The sequence below is a fragment of the Malus domestica genome, chromosome 09 (assembly GCF_042453785.1).
Source record: "Malus domestica chromosome 09, GDT2T_hap1".
NCBI lineage: Eukaryota > Viridiplantae > Streptophyta > Magnoliopsida > Rosales > Rosaceae > Malus > Malus domestica.
The window spans coordinates 11,294,417-11,317,309 of NC_091669.1; the positions used below are offsets into that span (position 1 = coordinate 11,294,417).

The 22,893-nt window shown below is 37.8% G+C and overlaps 3 protein-coding genes, 1 long non-coding RNA gene and 1 pseudogene across 5 annotated transcripts; 2 read left to right on the forward strand and 3 right to left on the reverse strand.

The window, feature by feature from the left end:
- Positions 1-252: 252 nt before the first annotated feature.
- Positions 253-4,161, reverse strand: LOC103443170 (uncharacterized; annotated as a pseudogene).
- LOC139187970 (uncharacterized) lies at positions 2,330-2,692 on the reverse strand. Its single transcript, XR_011571014.1, has 2 exons — positions 2,631-2,692; positions 2,330-2,520 (listed from the first exon to the last, which is right to left on the reverse strand). It is a non-coding gene; the product is annotated as an uncharacterized lncRNA (long non-coding RNA).
- An 830-nt stretch (positions 4,162-4,991) lies between the features above and the next one.
- On the forward strand, positions 4,992-11,783 carry LOC103443169 (anaphase-promoting complex subunit 5). Of its 2 annotated transcripts, none has more exons than XM_008381967.4 (20): positions 4,992-5,386; positions 5,474-5,633; positions 5,722-5,843; positions 6,217-6,466; positions 6,831-7,005; positions 7,099-7,177; positions 7,273-7,358; positions 7,750-7,879; positions 7,973-8,005; positions 8,203-8,451; positions 8,604-8,681; positions 8,795-9,054; positions 9,529-9,588; positions 9,687-9,754; positions 9,916-10,021; positions 10,117-10,258; positions 10,359-10,457; positions 10,612-10,876; positions 11,023-11,090; positions 11,387-11,783. In XM_008381967.4, the coding sequence occupies exons 1-20, from the start codon at positions 5,216-5,218 to the stop codon at positions 11,546-11,548; spliced, it is 2,763 nt and encodes a 920-aa protein (XP_008380189.2). In that variant the 5' UTR covers positions 4,992-5,215; the 3' UTR covers positions 11,549-11,783. The 2 variants fall into 2 exon arrangements, with proteins under 2 accessions (XP_008380189.2, XP_070660925.1); XM_070804824.1 differs by having other exon boundaries at positions 5,070-5,386; positions 11,023-11,143; positions 11,313-11,447.
- Positions 11,784-11,954: 171 nt separating this feature from the next.
- LOC103443168 (4-hydroxyphenylpyruvate dioxygenase) lies at positions 11,955-15,298 on the forward strand. Its single transcript, XM_070804825.1, is given in 4 exon segments — positions 11,955-12,627; positions 12,629-13,543; positions 14,307-14,389; positions 14,828-15,298. Coding segments are annotated over 4 exon segments (1,350 nt in total). The 5' UTR covers positions 11,955-12,462; the 3' UTR covers positions 15,015-15,298.
- Positions 15,299-15,863: 565 nt separating this feature from the next.
- LOC103411500 (GDSL esterase/lipase At2g42990) lies at positions 15,864-19,036 on the reverse strand. Its single transcript, XM_008350133.4, has 3 exons — positions 17,834-19,036; positions 17,145-17,634; positions 15,864-16,131 (listed from the first exon to the last, which is right to left on the reverse strand). Exons 1-3 carry the CDS (start codon positions 18,197-18,199, stop codon positions 15,938-15,940), a joined length of 1,050 nt encoding a protein of 349 aa, XP_008348355.3. The 5' UTR covers positions 18,200-19,036; the 3' UTR covers positions 15,864-15,937.
- Positions 19,037-22,893: the final 3,857 nt, after the last annotated feature.

Sequence of the window (22,893 nt, forward strand, 5' to 3'; positions counted from 1 at the left end):
CCTATAGCGCACTCATAGCTATTGATTAAATTCTTCTACTGCCACTATCAAAACTTAGTCCTTTCCAAAAGTAAGTGTATTTAAGAAGTTCTAAGATTGATAAAGATTTTAGACACGTTTTCCATAAGTAATTTTGTACAATTTACATTTTTTTTTTTTTTTGTTTTGTTTTGTTGTAGCGGATAGTTTAATGACCGGAATATCTTGTTTTCTGCTTGCCAAAATGCCAATAGTTTAATGCTCCATGCGGAATCAGCCTGCCAAAATGCCAATAGCTTAATTTGTTGAACGAAACAGGGTAAATAAAGAATACACCGACGAAGTTCACATCTCTCCTGTTTTCTGCTCTACAAACGTATCAGTTCATTTTCAAGGCTGTTGAAAAGAGTCCACTCCTTGCTCATGGTGGTTACCCGTCGGCTGGGTGACAACCGGAATATCCAAGCTACTTGCTTCTGGTTGGGGGGTCGACTTCTCTTACGTCGGCTATCCTTGCCTCTTGAGCCTGAATGTCACTCCATTCACGGTCACCAACTGGCTGTAGGTTGACTTGACCGTCAGCCATGTGGACTACACTCTCCCCTGGTACCGGAACTGCTCTAGAAACACTGAGGCATGCTTTATCAACATTTTCTTCAGACAAGTCTACATGTTTAGTCAAGGGTGTATTTCCAATATCTGAGCAAGACTCAGACTTCTCGAACACTTGCTTTGTATCTATGTGATGCCTGATAAAGGGAAAAAGGTTGATTAATCAACATTGACGATAACTTGATAAGGGACAAAAAGGATTCAATGCATAATAATCCCGAGCAACTTATAATATAAAAGGCAGAAGGTACTAAACCTCTGAAGTTGTGCTTGCAACGTATTCACATATTCCAGAAGCTCTTGCTTGTGTTTCAGCGCGGCTGATTCTTTCTGCACAGCCTCCTTTATTCTAGCTTGAGCATCTGCCTCGGCAACCCTGACCTTCTCCTCTGCCCTCACAACAGCTGCTTCTAATATCACAACACGCTCTCTAGCTTTTGCGAGCTCAGAACGCCACATGTGTGCCTCTTGGAGAGCAGAATCTCTCTGCCTAGTCAATTGGTCTCTTTCTTTGCTCAAGGTCGCAACCTTTTCTTCAGAATCTTTTAGCTACAAACACAAACAAAAGCCATAAATAAAGTAGAACAATCAAAAAGTTCTCTCAAACAAAATTCAGCTTTTCTTTTTCCACACTAAGAATATATTGTAATGGAAGGGGAAAAGAAAACAGATCCCTAATTATTCAAATATACTACACATTTAAGACGTAGCAAAGCTCATCATACCTTTGACAAGGAAGATTCCAGCTGCTTCGCTGAATCCTTTTTTAAGCGATCAATTTCTGCACAAACAATTTTCCTTTGTTCATCAATTGTATGAGCTGCAGAGGCTGCAGCCTCAGCAGCTTCGGCAGTCTCAGTTAATTTATCTGCTATTTCTTTAATTGTTGAATCGCGTGAACGAAGGTCCCTAGCCAAATTATGTAGTTCGTCATCTTTGACCCGAAGTGTCTCCTACAGGACACAGACAGTCACATAGATGCTGGGTGAACTGTGAACATAATAATCACAAAGAGCAATTACATTTAAATGACTCAGAGCTTTTCATTTAGAAATAGAATATCATTCTTTAACAAACTATACTGTAAAGTGCATTTCAAATGAATTTAGGGCACTGTATTCTGAGAACAGAATTATATCACAAGTAGAGTACCTTCATAATTGCAAAATCATCCATTGGCCCATCAGTTGGCTTATTGGTTATCACTCCCAAAGCATTTCTCAAAGAAATGTGCATTGCTGCTTCGATTTCCTTAGAACTCTCCGAAGCAGTTGAATTGGCAGCAGCAACTACTGCTGCAACCGTTCCTAGTTTTGCAGAGCCATTGCCACTCAAGGAATTCACAGCTTCTTTATGGGCCTTTAGAACCAATTGTGTTGCTCTGGTCGCCAGAGGAAAAAAATGAAAAAGAGCAAAAGAAGACAATATTGGATGAAACATTTAATATCGGAAACTTTATGGTTAATCTGGCCTTAATTGAAATGAGTTGCCAAATATCATATAAGAAATAAAAGGGAAATAAAGGAAAAGAAAGTGGAATTATTGTCAAATATGCATGTGATATATCATATAATTCGCTTATTTCACTACGGTAAGTGGCAACAGAAATTTTCAGTCCTGAGACCATCAAGCCCCTATCCTCATCATATATAATGGACAACAGCTTTCTAGTTTAAAAGACATTATACAAAAAATTCCAACAACCATGTCCATATGATGCTTGAATAATATCTCAGAGTGAAGCAACACACATACTTTATTTTTTTATTTATTTCCTGATGTCACATTTAAGATAAATAACTTGCTAATATACACCTTGAAAATGAGGAAAACATGGAAAAGCAATACATTTGAGCCTGTAAAAAAATCCAACTTCACAATGGCCAACCGCATGCAATGGACGATCTTGAAAGAGAAATACAACGTACTCTGGAGCATAAACAATAAGTCTTCATAGTGAAATTAGACCCTAACCATAGAAAAGTTCAAATTCTAAACCCCTTGTTACTGCCCCAACCCCACATTGATAATCTACATACCTACGTCAGCTAATTCCTCATTTGGACCAGCAGCATATAATTATGTCCTCCAAAGGTATATCCTAAAGCTCATAAAGTCTATATAAGAGAGGCACAGAAAAACGAAACTGTACACTATATAACATCTACACAATAGCTACAGCATATTGTAAAGGGAAATAACTTACTGTAGAGTTGCTACCCAAGCTCTAGCTGCCCCAGGAGTCTCTGCACAAAGGAAGTAGTCCTTTTTCTGCGGGGTCCCAATATCTAAAGAATAGAGTTAAGAAGCACAAACGTCCAGCTTTACAAGAGTACCTGTTTCTATAGCAGTTATAAGATACAACCTCATTTTGTTTCAACATCAAGCAAAAGTACAAGCGAAAATAAATGAGGATACAGAAACAGCAACCGTCATACTTTTGCAACCCACTGAAACCACGAACCAAAAAAATAACAGTTCATAATCAAGCAAATTGAAGCCTGCTGAGATGACTAATGTACTAAACGGACTACTATGAAATGCATCAATCTTACTGGAAGTTTACGGGAGATAGGGTGATTGTGCTATTCGCATCAAATGGAATGGTTCCCTTGACAGTCGGCTCATTTCTCCTAATCCTAAACCATAACAAGGTATAATGTTGGTCAATGCATTTATAAGACTTGAATTGAAGCGAAAGTCAGTGCAGAACTAACTTGTATTCCATTCTCCCTGTCGTCGGGTCTAAGATCACCCACCGCTCATTCCATTTTCTCAGCTGTTAAAGTACAAAACACAAAAAATAAGCCAATTTCCAGATTCCAGAACAAGGAGCACCACACAGACCAACCAACAAAAATCATCCCAGTATCCAGTTTCCATTTAGAACTCTTTCAAGCATGATTCATCCAAATTTCGAAATTACTGAACTTCGAAAGATTCAACCGGAGCTTATAAAACCTTAAACTGATCAAACATTCTGTAATCCGCATTATAATTTGTGCAATGAAAACTCAACTGAATCGAAATTTGGAATTTGACCCAACAAAAAAAACTTGAACTTTCGCCTAAAAATAAACTTCGGAATCACAGAAATACAATTAAAAGAAAGTGACAAAAAATGGGAGGTCCGGGGAGGATCGTACAGTCTCGGATCGCTTGAGAAGTGGACCCTGCAACAAGTTCCGACCCGAACCTGATGCGAGCTGGCGCTTGATCTTCTCCAAGCTGTTCTCAGCGTCCGCAGCTCTCTGCTCGATCGCAAAATTCACAATTCAGCTAACCCGCGAATATAAAAATAAAAAAAATCGATAAATACATACATATATAAATGGAAGAAAAAGTAAATAGAGATAGAGAGGGGCCGACCGGAGAGGCGCCATTGGTGGTGGCCATGGAATTGGGAGGATCGAGACGATCGAAAGCCTGAGAATTTTGGGGAATTTTTAAAGGGCTTTTGCTATGGGTGAGGTTTCTGCAGTCGCTCAGAAGGCTGTTAGGTTTGTTTCCCGGACTTGCAGGTGGAGGTGATGACGATGATGCTCTTTAGCTTATATCACAAACTTTCGTCACTTTGTACAGTAGACCGTTAAGTATTGCAATTTGGAAGGTACCTTTATGCCCAAATATACTAGACATTCAGTAATGCCAAGGATATAAAAAAATTTAAACTAAATGATATAGTGTGGTGGATTATTAGATTATTACTTAAGTATTGATTAACGTGTTTATTTTTTATTGGTAATATATTATTTGATTTACAAATTTAGTTTAAAAATTTGGTTTCCTATCATTACCCGTACTATATTATAGTGTAAATTGTAACAATAATCTCTCGATTTTAATTCATTTACTAAAAATTTGTGACCATTGATCCCTTAACTTATCAAAACATGCAATCATAATCATTTTCGTTAGCTCCGTTAAAACTTCAGTCAATATGAGTCACGCTCCACGCAAGTGAAGCTGATCCAAGGGGCAATATGGAAAACCAAATGAAAACAATTGTAACAATAGCCTCTCAACTTTAATCCATTTGGAGAAAATAATCTCTCAACTCTAATCCAATTAAAGTAATGGTCGGTCATTTTAACACAATTGTAGCAATAGTTCTTCTAACATGACTCATTGTGACAAAATTCTGAATAAATTGATGAAAATGACCATAATTATACATATTAATAAGTTAAGGAACCATTAATCATGAATTTTTAGTTAACGGACTATTACTCTTATAGAATTAAAATTGAAGAACTATTGCTACAATTTTCCCTATTATATAAGTCATCCTCTAAATATAGTGTTAGGATGGACACATAAGATTATGCAGTAGGATGTTTGATTTTTTCAGTTGTTTTCATGAACTATATACTTCATAGTAATTTTGTCCCCACAAAATATTTCAACCCAAATTTACCACAATCGAAAAAAGAAAAAAAAAATTGTATAAAATGGTTATCTTCCTCCCAAGGGACGATGAGAGCAGAAAGGAAAATAAAAACCATAATAATTTCCCGGTTCTTTTTTAAAATCCCATTTTCTTCTCCAAAAACCCTCCCAAACCCCCAAATATCAAGTGAGACCTCACTCCCCTCCGCTCCGAGCTAAACCTGCGACGGTGAGAATGGCGGGTATTGTCAAACCGCCGGGGGCTTTCGCGGTGACGCCGCACAAAGTCTCCGTCTGCATACTGCTCCAGATCTACGCGCCGCCCTCTCAAATCTCAGTCCCGTTCCCCTTCTCCACCGTCAGCCAGCACAACCGCCTCGGCCTGTTCTTGCTCTCCCTCACTAAGGTGCTCTTAAAGTTTCGCCCTTTCCCCCCAATTTAGCTTCAATTTTCGGAAATTACTTGCAATTAAGTTCTTCTTTACGTTTTGCAGTCTTATGATGATATGTTCGAGCCGAAATTGGATGAACTTATACACCAATTGAGGGGAATTGGGGGATTATTGAACTATTGGTTAACCGATCATCTGACCAGTAGGTTGTCGGCTCTGTCCTCGCCGGATGATTTGTTTAACTTCTTTAGTGATATGCGAGGTTGGTTAATCGTAATTGCCCTTGTTTTTGCTAACTTTGAATTTTACTTGCTTGCCGATGCTCGTTTGGTTTCGATATTTCTTTTTAGGGATCCTTGGGGGCCCCGAAGCAGGTGTTTTGGAAGATGACCAAGTTATTCTGGATCCAAATAGCAACTTGGGGATGTTTCTCCGACGTTGCATACTTGCGTTTAATCTTTTATCCTTTGAGGTAATGTGAGTTTTTATTTTATTTCACTTTCTTAATGCTTACTATATGTTTTGAGTTCATTTTGTATTCCATGTCGTTGCGCATCACAAATGCATCCCCACCCAATTGTTTGAAAATCAGGGGAACATGTACTACGCAGTTGTAATGTCTTCTATGTGGGTTCATGAGAGGCCAAAGGGAACGGCTTTGTAGATTAGATACTAAACTTTCAAATGAATGTCTTTTCTCCTGTGTGTATTTTTAGCAACCCAATGAATACGTGCATCGGTGGAAATGAGTGTTGTTTTGTCTTGTGTTCGTTGTTTTAGATTTTATAGCAAACAAAGCTTTTACGGTTAGCTACCCATTTCATATGATTTTACCATTGATGCAGGGTGCGTGTCATCTTTTAACAAGTATAGGAATGTACTGTAAAGAAGCCATCACAAGTTGTCCTCCATATGAGTCACCTCACTTAGATGATTCAAGTAATGATTTAGAAACACCTCCGGAATATGAAAACATGGAACTGGAGAATCTTGTTTTTGAAAAAGTCACCGAAGAAATCGAAGCAAGAGAAAGAGCTGGTGGAAGAGTTTCTTTTCATCTTCATGCACCCAAAGCACTTGTTGGATTGGTTGAAGGTATAAATAGTATACTAAGCGTCCTTCTCTTGAAGCACATAGAAATGCTACAACATCATTAGGTCTTTTTGATTGACAACAATAATCTTGAAAGCCTATTGTATAAAATTATTTCCAAATCAAGTAGGATGACCTACAATTTATACTTATATCAATAATTTATGTTACTCTATCTGTTTAGAACGTCCAATAATCCTTTAGTTTTGAGAGCAAACCCGGCATGCTTGTTGGGCTGGACATTCCCTGCCAACAAATAGCCTAGCACACTACTTTTGGGTTCCTTTATTTATGGATTTTCTTAAAATGTGATGTTTACAAATTCTGTTACAATCATAATTGTGCATCATATGAACTAAACATGCAGATATTGAAGTCCCTGGTGATCCAGAATTCAAACATGGTGGCAATAGAGAAGATTGTCATTATGCACATCCTACAAGCAGTACATTCAGTGATCTTGATCCCAACGGTGGGATATTCCTACGGACAAACTGGCAGATACAGGGATTTCTACAGGAGCAAGCTGATGCACTTGAAAAGTATGTGGCATATACATCTGTCAATCTTTTGGTTTTCCTATTTGTTTATGTACTTTAGGCTGTACTGCATCTTAATTTATATTCGTTTGGTAGGCAGGGGAGCTCTTTCTCTTTAAATGCTTTTGAGCTCATGCTTAGGCAGCTTCAAAAACTGGCACCTGAGCTACATCGTGTTAGTAACTTGCACAAATATTTTTCTTATTTGGTAATTTGTGTTGCACTTGCACTTAAGAAGTGTTTGTCTTAACATTTTGGATTTTGGTCCAGGTTCACTTCTTGCGTTACTTGAATGGTCTGTATCATGATGATTTTTTTGCTGCCTTGGAGAATGTTCACCGCTATTTTGATTACAGGTATATCAGAACTCAAATTTCTTGATCAAATAATGTTGTAAAAGTTTCTTTATCAATTTGTGACCTAATTTTGAAATATTGAACAAAAATTTGAAATGGTGAGCTATGACTGCGCTTCGTGTACTCCTATGAAAGGAGATACTTGTTATAACAGGATGCATTACTACTCTTCATGGCTTTTCATGCATGTTCAATGGCATGCTCCTAGTCTTGGCTACCTTTATGAATATAAGTTTGTATTTTGGTGGGCTTAGGTTAAGCCATCAAATGAAAGCTTTAAAACTGTAATTTTATGTTAGTTGTGTTAACATTTATGTCCATTATTTTATCTCTTCTATGTGTTTAACTGTTTATAACAAACAAACTAATCCAATAAATATTGGCACAATAGCTCAGGGATTGAAGGATTTGATTTCGTTCCTCCTGCATCCGGTTGCAATAGCTTAGGAAGATATGAAATTGCCTTGCTTTGTTTAGGAATGATGCATTTCCATTTTGGACACCCAAAGCAAGCTTTGGAGGTGAGCCCATGTTCCCTACTCTAATTATGAATCTTTCTGTCATTTATATTTTCCTTTGGTTTGAATATTCCTTTTTCTTGTTAAAATGTTCAGGTTTTGACCGAGGCAGTACATATTTCTCAACAGGTAATTTCCTTGGTTTACGTATTCACTTTTATCCTAAATCTAACATATACATTATGTCCGTAGGTATACTGTATCCAATGGTTTTCTATAACCTTTAGGATGACGTGTATGCCTCTGAATTAAAAGGGCATCCTAGTATTATCCTTCCTTTACATATATGTTGTCTACAAGAACCTCATGATTTTCAACTTGTGCAGCAAAGTAACGATACATGTCTTGCTTACACCTTAGCGGCTATCTGCAATTTGTTGTCCGAAACTGGCATATCTAGTACAACTGGAATACTGGGCTCATCATATTCACCTTTGACCAGAATAGGCATTTCACTGTCTGTCCAGCAACAACTATTTGTTCTCTTGAGAGGGTCTCTAAAGAGAGCAGAAAATTTGAAGTTGAAGCGTTTAGTGGCATCCAATCATCTTGCGATGGCTAAATTTGATTTAACGGTCAGCATGAAATTGCAGTTTATTTTTACTGATTCCTAATGTAGACTATCTGTGTACTTCCCACCTCAGTAAAGACTGAAGGGTGTATTGTGAGTATCATGCTGCCCATAATGATGATAAAGCTATTTCTCATTGCATAATTTCATTTGCAGCATGTGCAAAGGCCTCTAGTTTCATTTGGACCCAAGGCTTCAATGAAGCTTAGAACAAACCCAGTTACTGTTTGCAAGGTAACGATGACCCTTTGAAGATATTTCAATGTTCTTTGATTTCCTGACATGTTAGATTGTTCAATTTCCTAACAATGCTCCCCCTTCCCTTATGTTACATGTAATTCTTGCAGGAACTTAGATTGAGTTCTCAATTGATTAGTGAGTTTGGATCCGAAACTTCTTCAATGACAACTGATGGTGCTTTTAGTACTGCATGGCTTAAGAATTTACAGAAGCCAATGGATTCACAAGTCTTGTCTCAAGAAAGTGGAACAGGAAGCAATAATGCTTTCCAGTTCTGTGCACAACCAAGTTCAGTCCCTGCATCTGTGTTGCAGTTAATAGGCTCTTCATACTTACTTCGTGCCACTGCATGGGAAATATATGGCAGGTGATCTTTAGTAAAGGCCTGTGTTAGTGTTACTTTTTCTTTTATGCTAATTTGACTTCTACGGTTGACCGGATCAGTGTTTCCTGTTGGAAAAATCTGAAATTGTGTAGTTGATTGAGTGAGATGCCCCTTGCAGTTTTTATTTTCATTCATTTCTTAATAAAAAATAATATTGTAAATATGTTAACAATATAAACTAACAGTTATTTCATTTACTAAAACTTAAGGTTTTAGAAATAGTTATAAACAAACAAAAATTAACATGATACCAGAGCTGGAGATTCTGAATGTGAATACTTGCATCTACTCTACAGCCTCACATTTTATATGGAATTTCACATCGATTTACTTTTTCAGAATTTTAAGATTCTCGATTTATTTTAAACAGTAAATTTATTTACTTTAATCCAAACTATTTCTGGGGCTATGATATCTTGCTTGTTTTGATACATTTTTCTTTTTATATGTCATCAGCTCCTCTCTTGCCAGATTTAATGCACTTGTTCATGCAACTTGTTTTCCTGATGTTTCAAGGTAATTTTTAACTGAAAGTATCACAAGATTTACATATTGTGTTTATATTCCTTTCCATTCTTATAACTTGAGCCTGACTATTTCGTGGATGTCCTCAGTTCATCTGACACAGCATTAGCATATCTGAAGCTCATCCAACATCTAGCCGTTTATAAAGGATACAAAGGTTAGATAAAATGCTTGAGTACCTAAAAAGAATATTGTTTTTTTCATAGTTGCTGCCATATTAATTTATGGTTCGAGTACTCTATCTCCCTCTCATGTTCATCACATAAACAAATGCTGTTCATCCTTGATGACTTGTATTTTTTTTTTCTCCTTGTTTAGAGGCTTTTGCTGCTCTTAAAATAGCTGCAGAGAAGTTTTTATCCATCTCAAAATCAAGAATTTTGTTATTGAAACTTCAGCTGCTCCATGAGCGTGCTTTACATAGGTAAGTTTACCATGTGCACTATTTCATGAATATCTTGATCATATACAGTAATTTTTGTGTCTTTGTCGGTCATGACCTTGCCAAATATCATTTAGAGGACATTTGAAGTTTGCCCAACAAGTATGTGATGAGCTTGGAGTCCTGGCATCATCTGTCAATGGCGTGGATATGGAACTGAAGACGGAAGCAAGTCTCAGAAAAGCTCGTACATTGCTTGCCGCAAATCAGTTCAGTGAGGTTTGATATTTTCAGTACATTGAACTTGTTACCTTGTAAGTAGATTTCGTCCTATAAATGTGTGGCATGCTTTTCTTATTATTTTGGCATTTCATTGCAGGCGGCAGCTGTAGCACACTCACTCTTCTGCATGTGTTACAAATTCAATATGCAAGTTGAAAATGCCAGTGTGCTTCTTTTGCTAGCTGAAATCCACAAGGTACAATTGTACATTTGGTACACAATGTGGTCGGAGGTTCAGGCAAACTAAAGTTTTCATGACTCCTGTCTTCTTATCTATCTGTTTGTCTATTAAAATAGTTCCTGTTCTATATTTCCATGAAGGTAAAATTTCTTTTATTTCTGTTTTCCAGAAATCGGGTAATGCTGTTTTAGGTCTTCCGTATGCATTGGCAAGCCTCTCATTTTGCCAGTCGTTTAATCTGGATCTGCTTAAAGCATCGGCCACACTCACACTAGCTGAGTTGTGGCTCTCACTTGGATCAAGTCATGCAAAAAGGGCCCTGAGCCTTGTACATGGGGCTTTTCCTATGATTCTTGGTCAAGGAGGTTTGGAGCTCCGTGCTCGGGCCTTCATTGTAGAAGCAAAATGCTATCTATCCGATCCAAGCTTTTCCAGTAAGTATATAGAATGCATTTCCTGATAACATGTTTCATTGTCCTTGATTCATGAAGAGTTATCCTTGGCTTTGTGGCTTCATCAAACATATTTTATTTGAAGTCCTAATTAATTTCACATTGCTGTTGCAAATTTGACTCGCCAGTTTCTGAAAGCTCCGATGATGTGCTGGATCCGCTGAGACAAGCCTCGGACGAGCTTCAATTGCTAGAGGTAAATATACTTCCGAGTTTGAGTTTTCTGAAACATATGCTTTTATTGGTTGTGTTTAATGGGAAGAGATCATCTCCGGATCTCTCCCACCTAAGCCTAGGGATCAAGTGATCCGGGCCCTTGAAATTTGATCCAACGGTTACAATTATTATAACTTTTAGAAGGCCCCCTGTTCTTAGCCGTTAGATCAAATTTCAAGGGCCCGGATCACTTGATCCCTAGGCTTAGGTGGAAGAGATATGGAGAGAGGATCTCTTCCCGTGTTCAATGGCTATGAAAATGGTTCCCGTGCACAGTATCACGAATTGGCGGCCGAAGCTTTCTATTTAATGGCTATGGTGTTCGACAAACTGAAAAGAGTAGAGGACAGAGAAGATGCTGCGGCCTCGTTTAAGCAACACACTTTGGCTCTTGAGAATCCGCAACATGAGGAAGATCCTCTTATCAACATGTTTTGAAGGTGGATTTATATGTCATCGTGTAAACCAGCCATTTTAAGATGAATTATGATTCCTGTAGGCTATAATGTAAGCTTGTATAGGCATGAGGAACTGAGGGAATCTGATTAGGTTGTGTGCTGATCACAGCGTTACATTTAGGTTTGGTCGTATTTTTCATTTCATTTTGAAATATGTGGATTAATGAAAAATATTCTTGTGATCTAGAGGAATATTATTTGGTTCTTTACATGTACGACGACTTCTTACCATTACCAATAAAAAAATTTAATTTATACACATTTGTTAAACAGATTTATCCCGTCAGGATTTAGGTCTAGCTATTCACTTGTAAGCGAAAGATTTTAGGTTTGATTCTTGTCAAAGAAAAATTTAAATTATATTATTATTAGGCTTAGTCAACTTCATCGTCTTATCTTTACAGATTAAAAAAAAAAAAAAAATTCCCGAAGGGCTATTCTGGCTTTTCACCATTTTAACAATCATAGTTTTCACATTAAAACAGCCTTCTGACTGGATGAAGTCGAGTCTCAGACGTTAGTACCAGGCCCATACAAAAGTTATATAAAGGGGAACCGGATTCTCTTCGCATCCCAATAATCTGAGCTCAAAGATCATTTGATTAAGCGGTAGAAATTTGATTTAACGGTTATAATTATTATAACTTTTAAAAAGCTCTTTGTTTATAACCGTTTGATCAAATTTCAACGATTCGGATCATTTGATTTTTAAGCTCATATTATTAGGATCCGGAAGAGATCCGGTTCCATATTGGGATCTACATCTGCCAACGTGTCACGACAATTAGTTAATTCCACCTCTGCCACGTGTCAGATCACCTTCACCTCCAAGTCCACTGTCAGTCACTGCTTTATGACCCATCTCATTCACCCCCCGCCGCCACCACCACCACTATGACAGCCACGGCAACCAGCAGCACCATGGGCCAGGATAACGACACCCAGTTCAACCTCGTTGGCTTCTCCAACTTCGTACGGACCAACCCCCGATCCGACCGCTTCAAAGTCCACCGCTTCCACCACGTCGAGTTCTGGTGCACCGACGCCACTAATGCCGCCCCTCCGATTCTCCTGGGGACTCGGCATGCCCATGGTAGCTAAGTCGGACCTATCCACCGGCAATCAAACCCACGCTTCCTACCTCCTCCGCTCCGGCGACCTCGTTTTCCTCTTCACCGCCCCGTACTCACCCACCCTGACCCGAACCGCCGACCCGGCCAGGCCCAGAACCACGGCCTCGATCCCCACCTTCGACCACTCCGCCTCCCGCGCCTTCTCCGCCACCCACGGCCTTGGGGTCCGCGCCGTCGCCATCCAAGTCGAGGACGCCGTCTCCGCCTTCACAGCCAGTGTCGCCCACGGCGCCAAACCCTCGGCGGCCCCCATCCTCCTGGACAACCGAGTCACCATCGCCGAAGTCCAACTGTACGGTGATGTCGTTTTGCGATACGTCAGCTATACGGACCACAACCACCTCACAGACCCGGACCCCCACCTCTGGTTCCTCCCTGGATTCGAATCGCTAACGTCGTCGTTCCCAATCGATTTCGGAATCCGCCGCCTCGACCACGCCGTCGGCAACGTGGAGGATCTCAAATCGGCAGTGTCCTACGTCATAGGCTTCACCGGATTCCACGAGTTCGCCGAGTTCACCGCCGAGGACGTCGGGACGAGCGAGAGCGGACTCAACTCTGTCGTCTTGGCGAACAACGAGGAGATGGTGCTGTTTCCGATGAACGAGCCGGTGTACGGGACGAAGAGGAAGAGCCAGATTCAGACGTACCTGGAGCACAACGAGGGTGCAGGGGTTCAGCATTTGGCGCTGGGGAGCGAGGACATATTCAGGACGCTGAGGGAAATGCGGAGCCGGAGCGGCGTCGGCGGGTTTCAGTTCCTGCCAGCGCCGCCGCCGCCGACGTATTACAGGAATTTGAAGAAGAGGGTGGGGGACGTGCTGACGGATGAGCAGATTAAGGCCCCGTTTGGGATTGAGGCGATTTAAAAAAAAGTCACTGTGAAAAAAAGCTGAGGGTCATTTTTGTGTTTGGTAAACTGAAAAAAAAAGGCTTATTTTGGAAGCTGCTGTGAGAATAAGCTGAAAATCAAAGGAAAAGTTGAAGCTGCTATTTGCTGCTTTGAAAAAAAAGCCATTTTTTTTCAAAGCACACGGAGTTACAGTGCTCCTTTAATGAAAAGACACACTATCATCCTGCTTTTTTTACCAAAAGCACTTTCACATAAAAGTTTACCAAACACTCTACTGGCTTTATTTCATAGCCGCTTATTCTCACAGCACAGCTGCTTATTCTCACAGCAGCTTTTTTTCAAAGTACAGCAATACCAAACCAGCCCTAAGACCAGTTTGAGAGTTCGGTGCTAAAAAAAAAACACCTATGAAAAAAAGCTGTGAGGGTTTTAGGTGTTTGGTAATCTGAAAAAAAAAGGCTTATTTTGGAAGCTGCTGTAAGAATAAGCTGAAATCAAAGGAAAAAGCTGAAGTTGCTATTTGCAGCTTTGAAAAACTGGTTTTTTTTCAAAGCGCATGGAGCATGGAGCTACGGTGCTCCTTTAATGAAAAGACCCACTATCAGACTGCTTTTTTTTCCAAAAGCACTTTTACAAAAAAGTTTACCAAACGCTCTGCTGCTTTATTTCACAGCCGCTTATTCTCACAGCACAGCCGCTTATTCTCACAGCAGTTTTTTTTCAAAGCACAGCAATACCAAACCAGCCCTAAGGAGTGTGAGGAGTTGGGGATTTTGGTGGATAGGGACGATCAGGGGACTCTGCTTCAGATTTTCACTAAGCCTGTTGGAGATAGGTAAATGTCATAACTTTCTGTGCTCTTTTTTCTTTGTGTTTTTCGATATTCTAAACTACTCTAATTTACAAAAAGTGGGCATTGGACAAAAAGTTCATATATTTTTCGAAAAGTTGATAACTTTATGCTTCTCTGTGTATTTCATGATTCAATTCTTGGTGGGGGAATATGGTTTATCATGATTCTGTCAAACTATATGCCTGTCGAGTTGGCTTTTTAGTGTTTAGCTTCGATTTTAGTCCTTTCAATTCGAGTCTTGTAAATCTTTGTCCTTTGAGAGAAATATCGAAAAGTGGTCATTCGGAGTAATGTTTTGAAGCTTATGCCTTTGTGTGTGAAAAGGAAAAATTGATCACAAATATATTAATTAATAATGCAAATCGCGTTTCCCCTGCTGTATCTATCGTCGGATGATTGGTTCTTGTATAAAATGGGCAGGCCAACCATATTCGTAGAGATCATTCAGAGAGTGGGGTGCATGCTTAAGGATGAAGAAGGAAAGATACACCAGAAGGGTGGATGTGGTGGGTTCGGGAAGGGTAACTTCTCCGAGCTCTTCAAGTCCATCGAGGAATACGAGAAGACGCTTGAAGCCAAACAGATCGCTGAGCCAGCTGATGCGTGATTCGCCTTTGTCTTGGATACTGTAAAATAAGGTAGTTGCTGAACCCAGGTTCGTTGTACTCTACTCATTGTAAGGCTGTTGTATACGTAGTGTTACTGTGTATAACAAGCTGTATGGCTGTCACTGTTGGTGCCTATTGATTTATGCACAATGACACAAATTTTAGTGCTAATTATATTTGTCGAGTGCAATCATCAATCACCGACCTGTTGCACCCTCGACATGCTTGTAATAACCAACTTTAGCGAGGAATAAAGATCGAAATATTCACTCTTGTACTGTAATCATGTGTTCTTGTTTTTCTTAATGTTGTTGAACCGTGTACAACTTTGGTAATTCCGTTCTTTTATTATCAACCAGATCGGTTGTTTGGAGCTAGAAATAATTGAATCTTTACTTGTACATTTTCTATACTAGGCTTCCAGATGGAGGTGGGTGGTGAGAGCAGTTGTTTCCCGTCATTCATGAAATTGTTTGATAGATTATCATAGATTGCGATGTTGAAACAAACTGATCGTGATAAGTGTAGCGGAAATTTCAATAGCTTAATCTAGATACACGTTTGGTGACTAATTTAGGTCATTCTTGTTAGAGAATTGAGACTGCAGTTCGTTTCGGCTGACGAAAATGCAGTGTGGATGTTCGAGTTATGGTGACTAGCAGGAAGTAGCATGCTGTTTGAAGTTTCAAACTATATGCCATTGCTGTGGATTTTCAGGCAGAACTTTAACTGGTCATTCAAAACACCAACTCACTGATCCCGGTTCAAACCCAAAACTCGGTATTACAGGGGATGGGGATTGTAGTTACCCGTGTGAGATGAGTCTCCAGCACGGAAGGATGAAAACGTTGGAAACATTTGGCTTTGATTCAGCAATGTGCTTGCCTTAATTTTACAAATTACACTTGGAACAAACATCAAATTAAAGGAACTTTGCTAGAGAAGTTTTGAGTGCATATTCTGAGATGATTCGATTGGTTTTCTCAGAAGGATGGAAGGCATCCCAAAACACGTATTTATTTGCATCCTGACAAGTAAATGGATTGAACTGATCGCAGAGGAAACTCATCTCAAATGTTCCTGTGCCGCAGCATCCCACTCGTGCTTCCTCCAATCCTGTCATCCAGAAGAGAACACACCTTAAACCCAGAAGATTTACTGGACAAAATTAGAGAAAAAGGAAGCTAAACACTCGCAAGTTTTCTTTTCTCCAGATGAGGGTTGGACAAAGAAAACCTATTTAATTTATTAATTTTAAAATTGCAGAGAGAAATGAAACGGATAAGTTTTTTGCTTTAACGTCGTGCAAACCGATTCTATTTGAGCATATTTTTCCAATTTTGTAGTTCTAAGTTGCTTTAATAGGAAATATGCGCAAATAGAGTTAGTTACAAACTTTTAATAAAACAAACACTAAATAGGCTTAATTGTTTGTGTGCTATCATTTTAGCACTATTTTTTTGTTAAACGTTTTTTACCGGTCTATTAAATCATGATATAAAATAGTGGTTTTTCACATATTAGTCCTTTGATAACATTACAGTAAATAGAAAAATATTTCAAACTAAATACTTTAAAGAAAAACCTAATTGACATCGTAACGTGCACAAGAGTAATTTCTCAACTGAAAATCAATTAAAACATAATAAGTGGATAGATGAGAGGTTTTGTTTTTCTCGAATTGAGTTCTTGACGTATTTTTGCATAAAGCTTATAACTGCTAGAGTATTTTTCTAATATCTACTAATTAATAAAACACTTATTGTCAACCAAAATTATATGAAATTACCAATTTAACCCTCTAATTAAAATATGGGGTAGAAATGTAATTTCACACAACCAAATTTTGCCTTTTTTTTTCTTTCAAAACTTCACCTACATATTAAAAAAAAAAAAAACACTTCCTACTCCCACATTCTCTATCACTCTCTTCCTCTCTCATTCTATTTCAAAAACAAAAATAAAATTTTTTATCACACTTTGTATGTACCCATATGCTAGTTTACTATTAAAATAACACTTGCCGACATGTAGAAGTCAGAATCAACTATCTTTTCAACGGAGTTCAGAGTTAAAATTTTGGGGCCGTAGAATCAATACTTAGAGCATTAATCAAGTTAAAGACTTACCAAATGCAGAAGGCCTTTTTATGATTTGCAAGAAAATGTAATAAACATCTGAAAACATCAAATCAAGCCCCGGAAGCTCCTCATTCAGCTTTGCCACCAAACCCTTCAACTTGCCATTAAACTCCAAAGCTAAGTTGTTGCGTTCCTCCACACATGAATTTTGCCCCATAATATTTGTGGTCCTCTCCAATGGCAAACACCCCATTGGAGGAAGCCCCGCGAGCGATATCTTCCGAGCTCCTAGAACGTATAGTTTCTTCAGAAAATCTGCGGCAAGATCGATCAGGAAATCTTCGTACTGTTTCACGGTGAACTGGGACTGCCGGTTCGGGAGTGTAAAATAGTTTTCAAGGAAGTCATTTGTTCCTATGCTGATCAAATATAATGCCTCGCTTAGTAGCTTCTTTGCATTCCTAACTCCAAGATAGGCTTTTAGTTTCTTTTGGTATTCCTTGTAGTACTCCACTTCTTTCCACAGTGGAATCACTTGCTGCATTAAACACAAAAAAATGATGAGATATTTAGCCTAACATGTTTAAATATTCATCAACATAAATTAGTTAATGCAAGGGGCATGCAACTCAGTTGGTTAAAAGCATACAACACTGCATTTGAGGTTTTGCGTTCGACTTTCTCTCTCCCAGCAGTATCACTCGTATAAATAAAATATGAGTTGGTTGATTACTTACTACAACATCAGAAGTAGCATTATCATAGCCAGTTCCTGCAGAAGCGAAGCAAACACCAGTGGCAAAATCTGATATGTTGTGAGTTGGATCTAAGTAGGCAGGTATAATTGGCTTGCAGCCTAGACCTTCGGAGATGAAGTCAGGAGGAATCCGGCCATTGCAGAACCGCCCGGTGGGCTGGCCTCCCGGAAAATCTTGACCATAAGGCTGGAAGTTGCTCCTGGCAATTGTAGGAATGAAGTTGTTGTTACCTGAATCAACAGAAGAATCTCCAAATACTATGACTGCTGGAACTTTAGCTCTACATTTGGCAACAAGGGTTAGGGTATGAACTAAGAAAAGCCAGGGAATATACAAGTTTTCCATGTTGCTTTGTAACTGTATGGTTTCCCTTTGCAAGCTCACAATTGGATGGAAATATGTGAAATGAGAATAACTAGATTGGTGGGAGATATTAGTTTATTTTATTAATTGCTCATTTATTTCATGGAATAATAGAGAACGTGGATATAATCGAGCAACTTCTCATTCAGTGACGACACATATTTAACCATTAAATCAGTTTAAACTCTTGAATTAAATTCAATGATCAAATAAGTGTCGACACTGAGTTCGGAAGTACGTAAGTACTTATTAAGAGAAATCGATAATTGAGAAAGTTTGGTGAGGGGTTCTCATTATTATGGCAGTAGAAAGCTTGGCATGTGCCAGCATTATGGGGTTAGGATTAACCAAAATGGGTTACAATTCAATATGCCTAGGTTCCTGAAATCATAAAATTTTGATGAAAAGTAAGGAGTAAAAAGTGGGAAGACCCCATTAAAAACCAACAAATGGAAAGTTTTGGCACCAAAAAATGAGATGAGTTGCTTGTGTGATTGTTAGTATTGGTAATGCTATAAATGTAGTAGATGGAGGTTGTCAGGTTATTGGAATGCTTCTATGTGAATTCAATTCTCCATTCCTGTTCCTGAGGAAAAGATAGAAAAATCTTCCCGCACTACTTGTTACCAAAAAATAAAAAGGAAAAAAAAACAATGATGCAGCTGGTAAGTTGAAGACAAAATGACCGAGCTGTGCACCAAGGAGGATTTAAAATTTTAGAACCCTACTGAGAGAGAGAGAGAGAGAGAGAGAGAGAGAGAGAGAGAGTACTTGGAGAGCAAGATATATCTGAATTGTATAGAATGTATTTCATCATCCTTAACTGTTTCCTTACAAGGGTTATTTATATTGTCTAAGATAGCTTCCTAACTAAGCTATCTTCTAACAACCTTATAACTGCAAGACTAATCTATTGACATTTGGTAACATCTTAGCCATTCACTTAATACTCCTAACAATGATTTCCAAATTTTAGGGATATAAAACTGATGTATATATCATGTATTTGAATTTTCATGCACAATTCAAGTGGAGATTCTAGCATACAATCGGGCATATATCGCTAGTTTTTTCTATTTTTTATCATGTAACGTGACAAAGTTAAGTGAAATGTAAAAATATGAGGATATATTGCGGAGACACCTAAAAATCTGCCTAATTTGAGAAACAACAGTAATTTTCAAAGACCAGCAAACTTCTACGACTTTGCATATTTTGTGGCCCATAATTAAGAGGTATTAAAGACATTAAAAGCTTCCCAATCGGATAAGTGCTTTGGTTGGTACCCATTTATGAGGAATGCTGTCATCCCTTCATGTAGAATGATCGATCTTGCTCTCGGAAGAACACAGTTGGCTCAGCTTTAATAGGTGGTTGCAGGGGTATGCTATCAAAATTTTGACTCATGATTTCACCTTTCTTTCATTAGAGAGGGTCAATTTGACAAGATGATTGGTTGTTTTTTCTTTTTGAACAAACGATATTATCTACACTAAAAGGGTGGGGGAGTGGGCTAAGCCTCACAAGGTTAGCAATAATATGGTTGAAATTTGCCTAGCTATGTTAAGAATCGAACATAAGACTTCTCACTTATAAGTGAAGAGGAATACCATTAGACTGTAATATTAAGTGGCAAATGATCATTTGCTATAATAACCAAAAGTTCAAAAAAGGTAAAATAAAAAGGAACCATATATATCTTGTATTTTACCACTGAACACTAGTACTAATGAGTGTTGTGGTTACTTGTCGTATGATTAGAGAGATACTTGGTAACTATGAAATGAAAATATCAATGCTCCAAAAGGGTGAAAATATACACATGTACAAGTAGGTATATATGTATCTACATACACATATTTTTTGGGTATTCACTACCAGTTAACCAGGGCCGGCCTTGAGAAAATGGGGGCCCTAGGCGAGCCTTCGAGTGAGGCCCCTAAAGTTTTTACCCAACTCATTGTACATTTGTATGTATAAGAAAATGTTTCGCTAAATACATGAAAAAGTTCATTTCTACATCAAAAATCATTAGAATTCATATCCAAAGAAGAAAGATATGCAAACATTACTTAAATATTACACGTCTCACGTTTTTAGACGCAAAAGTATTAATTAAGTTTACATAATCTAACTTTTCAACCAATTCTTTTTCAATTGACAAAATAGCTAACCCATTCAATCTTTTTTGTGACATAGTTGATCGAAGATACGATTTGATCAACTTTAATTTTGAGAAACTTCTTTCTGCGGAGGCAACTGTAACTGGTATGGTTAACAAAATACGATAAGCAACCCATGCATTTGGGAAACAACCATCCATTCGGGAATCAACTCAATATTCTGTGAACAACAAATTGACAAAGAAACAAACTAAAATTCAAATTTTACCCACTACCCAACACAAAAGTTTGATACAAATGACACAACACAAAATGAGGTGCATAAAAAATACGGTAAAATTCAACATCAAAACTTTGAATTATCTTGAACCAAAACTAGTTAGAAAGCAAAAGTAACCAACATTGTTAAGTGCACCCATAATCCATTTATCTTCTTGAAGGGATTTAACCACTTTATTAAGTGCATCCACATGTTCGAATTTTATAACTGCAATATAGACACTTGACAAGTGAATACTCTAATGAAAAGGGCTTGAAAACTTTGAGTTTTAATGATAAGGACAAAATAAAGGGTAAAGTGAATAGTACCAGGATTGACTTTTTAGTGTGAAAATGTGGTTTTTCGTTAAAGTAAACAGTACCAGGTGCTTTTCGTTAAAGTTCCCTAAAATAAACAAATCATAAACCCTAGAATCGAAAATCCTAATTATATTTACAAACACAACGCTCACAAATTAAATTATAGAAAAAGAAGCAAAAGAGAAGAGGGGCATTGATCGGGTACTTGACCTCTATAAGTGGAGTGGGAAAGAACCGATTCGCAGGCGCAGACTTGCTACTAGTATGCTGTGCGTTAAATTCCCAAAAAAAAGTTGAATTCTTGCTGAAGTTTCACCCCACCCAAGACACTTTGTACGCCAAGTTTCAAGACAATTATATGATTTTATATTTAAATATTTTATTAAATTCAAACTCTAAAAATATATTTATATATATATATTATATATACACACACATATTTAAAAAGAAATATTTTGGCCCCCCCCACCCAAAACACTGCACGGCAAGTTCCCAAAAAATATTTATAATTTCATATTTAGATATTTTACTCAAACTACAAAATTATATATATAAATATATATAAAAAATTATGATTGGAACTCCAAAATTCTTATTCTACATTCCAAACTTTCTATATTTGGAAAGAAAAATACACTTGTGAAGAGTGCAGAATGAGATTTTTAGAGTGTTAATAACACTTCCCTATATATAAAAAAAATTAAAAAATTTGGGGGCCCTAGGCGGGCGCCTACTCGGACTACCCTCAGGGCCGGCCCTGCAGTTAACTAATATAGATCGTTGAATTTGTTGCAAGCATGAAGCGTGAATGAGAAACCTAGCTATTAATCCAACCATCTTCATCAAAAAAGGAAGGACTATCCATGCCTTTCTAATATGAAAATTGTATAAAATATTTTAGTGTGACTGACCAACAAGTTCAAAGTACCAATGATATATTCAATTTCAATTTCATGCATTATAAAAATTTGAATATCCTCCCTGCCTTATCAACAATATTTGACTAAGCAATATGTGGAAATTCAGACAATTATTAACTGTTTAATTTCATGCAAGGGTTTTTATCACAAATAGTCTTTGAAATTGACCAATCCCATCAAGATGGTTTCTGAAATTGAATGTCGCAAATCAATGTGGTCATTCCGTCACAATTCCGTAAAAAATTATGTTAACTGCTGATGTGTTAAGTAATTGGATCTCATAAATCTAATTAAATATTATTATATAAATTAAAATTTTTTAAATAATAAAAAATAATTTTTATTTCTATATAATTATAAACTTGAAAAAAACAAAAGAAGATTACTATTTATCTTCTTCCCCATCCGATCCGAGCAACACCCAGTCCCCACCCCCACCCCGTCGCGTCGACCACACCAGAGAGGTTTCAATTCGGATAATCGGCGCTAGCAAGCACTAGAACCGCGGGAATAGGGTGCGACAATGGCATTTCAAGGGGAGGAGAGCCCTCACCCACCATGTTGCCTACACCTCCGGGTCAAGCAAAACCGGAAAGATTTCAATTCGAATTATCGGCGCCGACAAGTGTAGTTGTTTCAATTCGGATTATCAAGCTCTCCCTCCATATCGTTTTCTTTTGGGAAATATTTGTGAGATTGTTTCAGAATTTTCTTTTCTTATGTAGGCGACAGGGTGGGGTGGAGTGGGGAAGATGATAAACAGTGATCTTCTTTTGTTTTTTTCAAGTTTATAATTATATAGAAATAATTTTTTTTTATTATTTAGATATTTTTTTTATTATTTAGATATTTTTAATTTATATAATAATATTTAATTAGACTTGTAGGAACCAATTACTTGACACATCAACACTTAATAGAATTTTTTACGGAATTATGATGGAAGGACCACATTGATTTGCGGAATTCAATTTCAGGGACTACATTGATTGATTTTCAATTTCAGGGACCATCTTGATGGGATTAGTCAATTTCATGGATCATTTGTGATAAA

Coding starts and splice junctions, on each gene's coding strand:
- LOC103411500 (XM_008350133.4), bottom strand. CDS start 18,199: ATGGAAAACTTGTATATTCCCTGGCTTTTCTTAGTTCATACCCTAACC. Junction 17,635..17,833: donor ATGCTACTTCTGATGTTGTA/GTAAGTAATCAA, acceptor TGTTTAATGCAG/CAAGTGATTCCACTGTGGAA. Junction 16,132..17,144: donor AAAAAGGCCTTCTGCATTTG/GTAAGTCTTTAA, acceptor TCTGGATGACAG/GATTGGAGGAAGCACGAGTG.
- LOC103443169 (XM_008381967.4), top strand. CDS start 5,216: ATGGCGGGTATTGTCAAACCGCCGGGGGCTTTCGCGGTGACGCCGCAC. Junction 5,634..5,721: donor CTTCTTTAGTGATATGCGAG/GTTGGTTAATCG, acceptor ATTTCTTTTTAG/GGATCCTTGGGGGCCCCGAA. Junction 9,589..9,686: donor TGTTTTCCTGATGTTTCAAG/GTAATTTTTAAC, acceptor GGATGTCCTCAG/TTCATCTGACACAGCATTAG.